Here is a 9,457-nt window from a genome sequence, read left to right as displayed (position 1 = left end):
CCTCAACGCACGCCTTCTTTTCTCACCCAGCCTCCTCCGTCTGTCCGTGGATTTCCGTCCGTCCCGCTGGGACTCAGCGCTGGGTGACTGCCCCGCGGCCAGAGAAAGGGCGGTGTGGCAGGGTCCTGGGAGCCGCGCTTCCCACCCGGGTTCCTTGCCCCCGAGGGTCGCAAGCTCCCCTGGCCTCCCTAACCCCCAGCGCTGAATTGGGAGCCTGGCGGGGGCCGGGGGTGGGGGACCTGGAGCCCCGAGGCCTCTGAGGAGCCGGTCTTCCCGGACAGGGTGATTTTCATTTAAAGATTAATGGTGAAGCCGAGTTCTTAATTATTCCTCTAGGTGGGAGGTGGCAGGAAAGGCATGTTAATATTTGATAAGGAGCTAAAGGCGCTTCAAGCGGCTGGGCACAGGGATCCGATCCTGGAGGCACCTTCTTTGCAAACCCCAGACCCCATCACCGGAAGACCCCATCTGCCAGTTCTCACCCCAACCACCCCTCCGATGGTTCTTGGGGTCCACGCAGGCTGAAACCTCCTCTCCCAAGTTAGGTGCTCCACCCTCAAAGCCGCGGAGTGAGGGGTGAAGGTGTCCTCTGCACAGAGAGGAGGCAGCGTGTGCCCTTTGCAGCAGGGACTCGCTGAGCTGTGGTAGAGGGTGGAGGGGCATCTTGCAGCCTCTCCTCCGGGCCCCTGGGAGAAGAAAGAGAAAAAGCAGAATGTGGAAACTTTTATTGGTAGGGTTGGACGTTGGAAACCTACTAAGCAGCTAGACAGTAGAAAGAGAAATGCTTTGCAGTTGGGGTGCTTTGTAGCCGTGTGGTCTTGGGTAAGTCACTTCCTGTCCCATTTGCAAAACAGGTGTAGTCATTCTGACTTCAGGGGTTTTAAGTTTGAATAAGATAATGGGTTTAAGTGATTAGTGCAGTGCCTGTGTGGCACCTGGCCGGTGCTCCATATACCAAGTTTATGGGGCTCTCCCCCAAGTCTGGGGCCAGTGTCGGGAATATGTCTCAGCTCACCCCTCACACAAGCTGCAATCCCCTTTAGTGCCAAGGCTTTCTGACTGGGACCTGCCTTCCATTCATCTTATTGGGGACTCAAGCTGAGAAAGGACGAGGTTGCAAATGGAGACCCCCAGAGCATCTCTGTCCATTGAGACAGGAGGATGGTAGAGGATATTTGGTCCTCTTCAGAGCCCCAGACCCCTGGCCAGGAGTGGCTGAGACTTTGACCAGGACACATTTGGGTTGCGCTGAGCTGTTTTTCAGGATTATCCCCTGTCCCTCAGATGGGGAGGTGGGGTGAGCAAGGTGCATTAGAGAGGCTTCTTCAGCCATCTTGAAACAAGAGGGAGGGGTCGCAGGTCAGTCAGGGTGGGGGGCAGTAGCTGGGTGACAGGCAACCGACTTTCGGTCTCTAACCTCTGGTCAGGGTGGATGGACTAGGTAGGATGTGGTGCTGGACACCCAGACCTCTGGGTAGGTAGCCCCTCTCCTTCCCAGGCCCTCTTGGGAGTGGCCTGAGTCAGTGGGCTGGTACTTATCTGCAAGGGTGGCCCTCTCGTTCAACGAGGACAGGAACCTGAGTGGTGGGTGCTCCTGCCACCAGCACCCCACCCTCATCCACGGACATGGACCTGACCCCTGGCATTGACCTCACCACCATTATGTTTTCCTGGCTGCTGCTTCCTGAAGAAGGTAGTTACAAGCGCGTTCAGCCAAGCAGGTCAAAAGTCTCCATGATTAAGACAGTGGATCAGAGGTCACCACTACAAACCTAGGAGCTGTGGCCAGAGCCAGGGAAGACCAAATTCCTAAGAAAAGCTAAGCCTGGACCAGATGGGCACCAGGGAGGCTGTGAGGTGAGTTACAGGGGGCTCCACCCTTTACAGCTGGCTCTTGGGGATGCTGGCTGAAGGGAGGCTTCTCCTGGAATGGCTGCCCCTGGGGCCTCCAATCAGAGAAGAGGCCAGCCCAATCTTCAAAACCCCTTCCGCCTTCAAGACCTCTGCGGGTGGGGACACGAGAGGATTATGGCAAGGAAGTGTCGTGGTGCAAATGCCCTCTGATTTATTATCTTCTCAGTCACCAGCACTGGGAAATTGGTGGCTGTACCCGTCAGAGGCGTTTGAACCAGAGTGACTCCATTTTGGGTGAGGGCTAGGAAAATGAGGCCGGGATTTGCTGGGCTGCATTCTCAGAAAGTCAGGCATTTCTAGCCTCTAGATGTTTACAGTTAAGGGAACAAATTAATAATGTTTACGACACAGACCCAGATTTGGGAAGGTCCAGATACTCTGATATCTGGAGAGCAAAGGCATTCCTAATTTTGCTTTAAAAATAATAATGTCGGCCGGGCACGGTGGCTCACACCTATAATCCCAGCAATTTGGGAGGCCGAGGCGGGTGGATCATTTGAGGTCAGGAGTTCGAGACCAGCCTGGTCAACATGGTGAAACCCTGTGTCTACTAAAAATACAAAAATTAGCTGGGCGTGGTGGTGCATGCCTGTAATCCCAGCTACTCAGGAGGCTGAGGCAGGAGAATTGCTTGAAACTGGGAGGTGGAGTTTGCAGTGAGCCAAGAGCCCGCCACTGCCCTCCAGCCTGGGCAACAGAGCGAGACTCTATCTCAATAATAATAATAATAATAATAATATCAATTGTTGCATAATATAGTAATTAAGAAAATTAATCCTTTATCACAAACTCTTGTAGCAGAGCACATGTCCCCATACATACAACGTATTGCATGCATTCCTTCTCTGACTTTGGGGAACGTCCTACTCTATGGAGTAGCTGTCCTTTCACCACTTACTTTCTTAATAAACTTGCTTTTCCTTTGCACTGCAGACTCGCCCTGAATTCTTTCTTGTGCAAGATCCAAGAACCCTCTCTTGGGGTCTGGATCAGGACCCCTTTCCTGTAACATGCCTTCTGTCAGAGGAAGATTATGGGGCTCAGAACATCAGATAACTCTCCTGTGGAGACTGAGCAAAGGCAGAGCTGGAGCTGGAGGCTTCAGAGCTCTGCCCCACTGCTGGTGGGGCTTGGGTGGTGAGTTGCCACTGCCCTCTGCAGAATCCACCCACATGGGGGTAGCCCAGGTGCAGCAACTCCCAGGGATAGCAGAGCCTTGCCCGGAGCTGGGGATGGGCTGTCAGGGAAGACATTGCAACGCTGAAAAAGGTGATGCCAGCAGAGCAGGAGAGGCTGTGATCAGGGCTGGGAAACTCCAAAGCCCAAAGTGGCTCTTTGTGGCCAGTTAGTTTTCCCAGGGATGCTCCCTCATGGCTCCCTCCCCATCCTGTCCTCACTCCGGGGACTCCACCCTGGCTTAGACTACAAGGAGATGGGATTGTGGAGGCAGCCCAGGCAAGAAGGGAGAGGGCGGATGAGCTCAGAGGCCTCAGCTTTGGCTGAGTGGGAACTGTGCTTTTCTTAGGAATTTCCTTATCCTGATTTCTTTCCAAGTCACTTCATTTCTCTCCCATCTTGGCCCCTCCTTGGCTTTGGCCATCTGTTCCCAAAAGGAGGCCACGGGGTGGGAGGGAGGGGTGGGGGGAGGGAAGGAGTTGTCGATGGGATTTTACTAAGTGCCAAGCCGCCTGAAACCTCATTTAATCCTCCCCACGGCCCTATGAGGTGGGTATGTTTGTCTTATGTTACAGATGATACAACTGAGGCTCAGAGAGCTTAAGGGACTTGCCCCCAAACCCATCTAAGTCCCCTGAGTGCTCAGCCAAAATTCCAAGCTCTGGATGAGATGTTGTGTACGCCCTGCTGGTGCAGCCTTTAAAAAAAATTAATAGACTTTATTTTTAGAGCAATTTTAGGCTCACATAAAAATTCAGCAGGAAGTACGGAGGGTTCCCATCTTATTAACATCTTGCATCCATGTGGGACATTTGAGGTGCAGCCTTTTTTTCAGAGATGCTGGGTTCTACTGCCCTGAGGCAGAGCCCTCAGCCCAGCCCCAAAGACCAGGACTGTGCAGTTGAGGGGCAGAGGAGAAAGCCTGGCTGCTTTCCCCGCAGTGGAAGCTGTGAGATGCTAGCCAAGAAGGGATCTTAATAACACAGGGCGAGGCATTCTGGGGAGGGGCTGCCTAATCTCCTCCCTCTTCTCGGATCTGGGAAGGCTGCCCAGCTGAACCTGACTCTATTGTCCCAGGAGCGGAGGCTGGGCTGAGTCCTCCTCTTCCTCTCTCACCAGAGTCTCCCTTCCAGGTTTGGGGTGGGGGAGGTAAGCGGGGAAGGAGGCAGCTGGTGACCAAGGAATGGAGTATCCAGGCCATCCCCACGTTAGAGATGAGTGGCCTCAGAGGGGTTCCCTGGAGGGCCGGTGGCTTGGCCCTGCCTGGGGAACAGAGCCCTACACCAGCTGACCTATTGATCAGCCCCTGCTTAGTTTTCGATTGAGTCTCTTTCCCTGGGCCCTCAATCCTACTGCCAGGAACACTCCATCCCAGCCCAAGAGGAGCTCCAACCCCAGGGGTAAGCCCAGCCTCTGATCCTCCTGTGTGTGAGAGCAACAAGACACATGCACGCACACTTCACACCCTTCCTCTCTGCTCCAGAGTCATACTGGTGCTACAAGGTTCAAGCCGAGTCCTCCAACTACACCTGCTTGGGTGAGTACAGCCAGTCCAGGGGACTGCTCTTTCTGCATGGTGGGCACCACACAGGCCGAAATGGAGACCCCGGAAGGATGGGAAGGCGAGGGGTGATGGTGGCCTCCCAGGCAGATATCAGTTCCCAGCATACACAAACAAACATACACACACACACTCTCTCTCTCTCTCACACACACAAAGATATATAAACACACACACACAACACACACACAAGCACACACTCACTCTCTCACACACATGCAGACAAACACACGCTCACACTTACCACACAAACCCACACTCTCACACTCACACAAACACACACTCACACTCTCCCGTCCTGGTGCTCAGGGGCCAAGGAGTGTAGAGTGACCTGAGTCTTCACTGGCACCTGCTGTCACCAAGAGGGCATGTTCCCTGTGGAATGAATCGGCAGCAGCATTAAAGGAAGAAAGGCGTTTTGCTGTTTCCCGTAACAAAACAGGGAGTTGTTTCTATCCCCATGACACCCCTTGCAGGGGGCCTGAGTGATGGTCCTTTATGCTCTTAAACTAGTCCTTTCAGCTGCCACGTGGTGTCCTCTGAGCAGGACCACCCGATCTTCTGGGCACCCCTCACCCAACATGACCACTGCCTCTAGACATTGCCTCCCAGGCTGGACACCAGGGGCCAGAGTTGCTCGCTGCTCCCTTTACGCTCCACGAAGGTGTTCCCAAAGCAGAGCTGTTCATATTTCCATGAAATCACCCTTCCCAAAAGTAAGAAAGAAAGAAAGAAAGAAAGAAAGAAAGAAAGAAAGAAAGAAAGAAAGCACCCTTCCCTTTTTCACGTGCAGCTTCCACTCTCCTTATGCCCCTGGTGTGAGTCCCAGAGGCTGAGTGGCTGCCACATTGAACTCAGAGTCCCTCCTCCCCTACATCTCTACATCTCTGAAGCTTCACTTGGACCCAGCTTGTCATACCCAACCCTATTGCATTAAGAGAGGTGTTTCCCAGGAGGCCACTCAGGCAGTAGACCCAGGCAAGTCTGTCCTATCATGTTGCAAGCAGCTCCTTATGTGGCTTGACCCCAGGGGCTAAACAAGGATACACAGCTTCATCTAGAGTAGAATGAACCCCAATTCAATAGCCTCATGGAGACTGGGGACAGACCAGGCAGCAGAATGGAGATGCAAAGCCACCTAGGGCTCAAGGACTGGGAAGCAGATTCCCTGGGGAAGACACATGGAGTTAGGGAACAGCAGAAGCTGAGGATCAAGCACCTCGTACACCCAGACGCCGCATGTGGAAACCACTCTTCAAGCTGTAACAATACCAGGTTGTGTCAGCCCCTGAAGGAAAGCTGGCATAAATAGAGCCTGGAAAACCAGGCTTATCTTTGCACAATGGGCAAGGTAAATATTTAGTCCCAGTCCTGGAATGGTGCCTAGTAGTTTCATTCTTTGCTATCATTTTTCCTTTTATTCACTTATGCTGCAAACATTTGCCACCTGCCCTCCCTCTATGTGGCCAACCTTGGCCTGGGCACTTCAATGCTCTGATGACTAAGACATGATCCCCCATTCTTTTCCTCAGGGTCTCTTGCTGGGGGAGCAGACAGGGAACAGAGCCTGACCAACATGGAGAAACCCCATCTCTACTAAAAATACAAAATTAGCCGGGCGTGGTGGCTCATGCCTGTAATCCCAGCTACTCAGGTGGCTGAGGCAGGAGAATTGCTTGAACCTGAGAGGCGGAGGTTGTAGTGAGCTGGGATCACTCCATTGCACTCCAGCCTGGGCAACAAGAGCGAAAATCCGTCTCAAAAAAAAAACAAAAAAAAAAACCTAAAATAAAATAAATAAATACGTAAATAAAATAGATATGTATTTATGCAAACCATAGGAAAATGTTTGGCAACCATCCCAAGATACCTGATGATGTGAAATACTTTTATTACAACTGGCCTGACCTTCAAAGGCCTTCGCAGCTCCTGCCTTCCTGTTACCGTCTACTATGTTCCTCATTCACCTTCCACTCGGCACCAACAGGCTGCACTGCCTCCAAAACGCATCACTTGAATCCTGCCTCTGCTCCTTTGTCCATCTGAATCACCCTCTCCACATTTCTGACCCTGTAATCCTGATCTCACTTCATGAGGCCGTTCGCTTCCCTTTTGCATTTAGCTTTCCCCGGGGTACACTGTCAATAGCCTACTGTCTGATGTCATCAGTCAGCACTTCATCAGAGGCAATTATGTCTACAGAGCTTTTGGCTCATTACTGTCACTCCTCCTTACATGTGTGCATATGCATATCATCTTTCCCTAATGAGACTGGAAATAATGATTCATTCCCTGGAGCAGTGGTTTCCATAAATGACCAACTCACAGACCAGTGCAAACTGGCTGCGGAAGAGCTTACTCTGAGAAACTTATTAGAATGCAGATTCTCGGACTGCGTGGGAGAGGAGGATCTCATAAATCTGGGTGTAATAGGCACAGAACATTAGGTGTAATATGGGCGGGACTCTGGACTCAGCATATCCAACAAGCTGCTGGCTGATTCCAATCATGCCGATGAATTGCCAGGTTGGGAACTGCTGCCCCCGGAGAACCTAGCAGAGAGCTCTGTACATGGTAGGTGCTCACTCCCCTATTGTTTGGGTGTATGCTTCCTGATAATGAACTTGATCATAACATTATTGTTGTATTGTGCCTGTATTGTTTCCTTAAGTGAGGGAAGAATGCTTTTGAGTACCTAACAGGTGGCAAGCTGTGTGCCTACTTACATGATCTATTCCTTTTAATAACCTTTGGAAATAAAGTGGTATTTTCATTGGGCATTAGAAATCTGAAAACTTTTGTTTACAGCTGTTGCAACAGCAGAACTAGAATTTGACTTCCGACATAATGGGCTCAAAATCTATGACCTTTCTGCTCACCAGAGGGCGTGAACTGCTGGTTTGTACCTGGCTTGCAGATACCTTCTTTGAGCAGCACAATGTTCAATATTAAAAAAATTTACCAACACTTCTAAACTGGATACTTTGTGTTAATATCTGGGTTTCTGGCTTCTCTTCATGGGGGGGGGAAAAAAAAAGGTTTGGTGAACACTGGGGCCCACATTCCTGCAGGGCAACAGTCACATGGAGCCTTTAGATGGGCATGTGCCTAGAACACACTAGAGTCCCCATCGCTCCCCGTTCTCTTACATTCTATTCCCAACTAGGTTCTTATAGGCCCGGGTTTGTGACTGTTGCACACTTATCTACTCTCTTGCTTCCCACTGCTCAGGAAGTCTGGCAAACTTAAAAGGCCTCTTTTTGTTGCTCTCTCCTGTATGGATCTCTGATCATAGAGGTGTGTGCATTTCTGACTTTGTGATTTCAATACTAAGGAAGCTGTTGGCACATTATCAAGGGAAACTGGGATCGCTGCTCCCCAACTTACACATTCTGGTGTGTCCCAGTAAAATTCTATATTCAGCCTCCAAACTAGCTGGGAAAAATGTGGCAAATCATCTACTTGCTCCAATTCAATGGTGTTTAGAAGTAAAAAGTCACTGTGAGCAGTGCCACCAAGTGGTGGAGAGACTCCATGCAGAATCGCCACCTTCAGCCAGAGAGGCTGGGAGGCCGAAGACCTCTCTCAATGCACAGGGCCGTTCAGAAACTAGAAACGAAATGCTTGCCCATCTCCCTAGGCCGCTCCTTCTGAGGCTTTTTGAGACAAGGTCTCACTGTCACCCAGGCTGGAGTGCAGTGGCACAATCGAGGCTCACTGCAACCTCAACCTTCTGGGTTCAAGCGATCCTCCCACCTCAGCCTCCTGAGTAGCTGGGGTGACTACAGGCACGGGCCATCACACCCAGCTGATTTTTTTTTTTTTTTTTTTAGTAGAAATGAGGTCTCGCCATATTGCTCAGACTGGTCTTGAACCAGCCCATTTTTAGCTTTTTAAAAGACAGCCATGGCCAGCCATGGCAGCTCACACTTGTAATCACTGCACTTTGGGAAGCTGAGGTGGGCAGATAGCTTGAGCCGAGGAGTTCAAGACCAGCCTGGGCAACATGGTGAAACCCCATCTCTACAAAAAATACACAAATTAGCTGGGTGTGATGGTGCACATCTGTGGTCCCAGCTACTGGGGAGGCTGAGGTGGGAGGATTGCTTGAGCCTGGGAGGTCAAGGCGGCAGTGAGCCATGATTACCTCACTGCATTCCAGCCTGGGCAACAGAGACCCTGTCTCTATCTAAAAAAAAAAAGAAAGAAAGAAACCTAAAAACAGACTGGCACTTAAAAGAGTTGTGCTTCATTTTTTGACTTTCTGTACTAATTTTCTGTTTGTTCCTTTCCTTAAACAAGCTGCCACTGCTGCTGATTCAACATGTTTCATTTTATATATATATATATATATTTTTTTTTTTTTTTTTTTTTTTTTTTAGACAGAGTTTCGCTCTTGTTGCCCAGGCTGGAGTGCAATGGCGTGATCTCGGCTCACTGCAACCTCTGTCTCCCGGGTTCAAGCAATTCTCCTGCCTCAGCCTCCCAAGTAGCTGGGTTTACAGGCATGCACCACCATGCCCGGCTAATTTTGTATTTTTAGTAGAGACGGGGTTTCTCCATGTTGGTCAGGCTGGTCTGGAACTCTCAGCCTTAGGTGATCTGCCTGCCTTGGCCTTCCAAAGTGCTGGGATTACAGGCGTAAGCCACTGGGCCTGGCCCATTTTATACATTTTTAATGTGTATTCTTGTTTTTGGAAAATGTGAACAGAGGACTATTAAACTCTTTTAGCATCAGTATAGCAAGGAGGTAAAACAACAAACAACAAAACAAACAAAAAAAACCCTTTTTGTAAAATAGGATTG

The 9,457-nt window shown here is 50.4% G+C and overlaps 2 protein-coding genes across 2 annotated transcripts in view; one reads left to right on the top strand and one right to left on the bottom strand.

The window, feature by feature from the left end:
- Positions 1-290: 290 nt before the first annotated feature.
- LOC129018030 (ubiquitin carboxyl-terminal hydrolase 6) overlaps positions 291-9,457 on the bottom strand; it is a 59,186-nt gene continuing 50,019 nt past the window's right edge. Inside the window, exon 33 of the transcript XR_008495187.1 lies at positions 291-686. The gene's annotated coding sequence lies outside the window, so the exon portion shown is untranslated. The remainder of the gene's footprint in view (positions 687-9,457) is intronic.
- LOC129017501 (protein FAM106C-like) lies at positions 1,627-7,362 on the top strand. Its single transcript, XM_054458128.2, has 4 exons — positions 1,627-1,693; positions 3,076-3,183; positions 4,574-4,627; positions 6,560-7,362. The coding sequence occupies exons 1-4, from the start codon at positions 1,627-1,629 to the stop codon at positions 7,096-7,098; spliced, it is 768 nt and encodes a 255-aa protein (XP_054314103.1). The 3' UTR covers positions 7,099-7,362.

The sequence above is a fragment of the Pongo pygmaeus genome, chromosome 19, assembly GCF_028885625.2.
Source record: "Pongo pygmaeus isolate AG05252 chromosome 19, NHGRI_mPonPyg2-v2.0_pri, whole genome shotgun sequence".
Lineage (NCBI taxonomy): Eukaryota > Metazoa > Chordata > Mammalia > Primates > Hominidae > Pongo > Pongo pygmaeus.
Note: the sequence above shows the minus strand (reverse complement) of the source record. Positions and strands in the feature narration are given on the sequence as shown.

Excerpts from the sequence above, each read along its gene's own strand:
- LOC129017501 (XM_054458128.2), top strand. The coding sequence starts at position 1,627 with ATGGACCTGACCCCTGGCATTGACCTCACCACCATTATGTTTTCCTGG. Across the intron at positions 1,694-3,075 it reads GCTGCTGCTTCCTGAAGAAG|AATCCACCCACATGGGGGTA; the intron begins GTAGTTACAAGC and ends TGCCCTCTGCAG. Across the intron at positions 4,628-6,559 it reads CTCCAACTACACCTGCTTGG|CTTCAAAGGCCTTCGCAGCT; the intron begins GTGAGTACAGCC and ends AACTGGCCTGAC.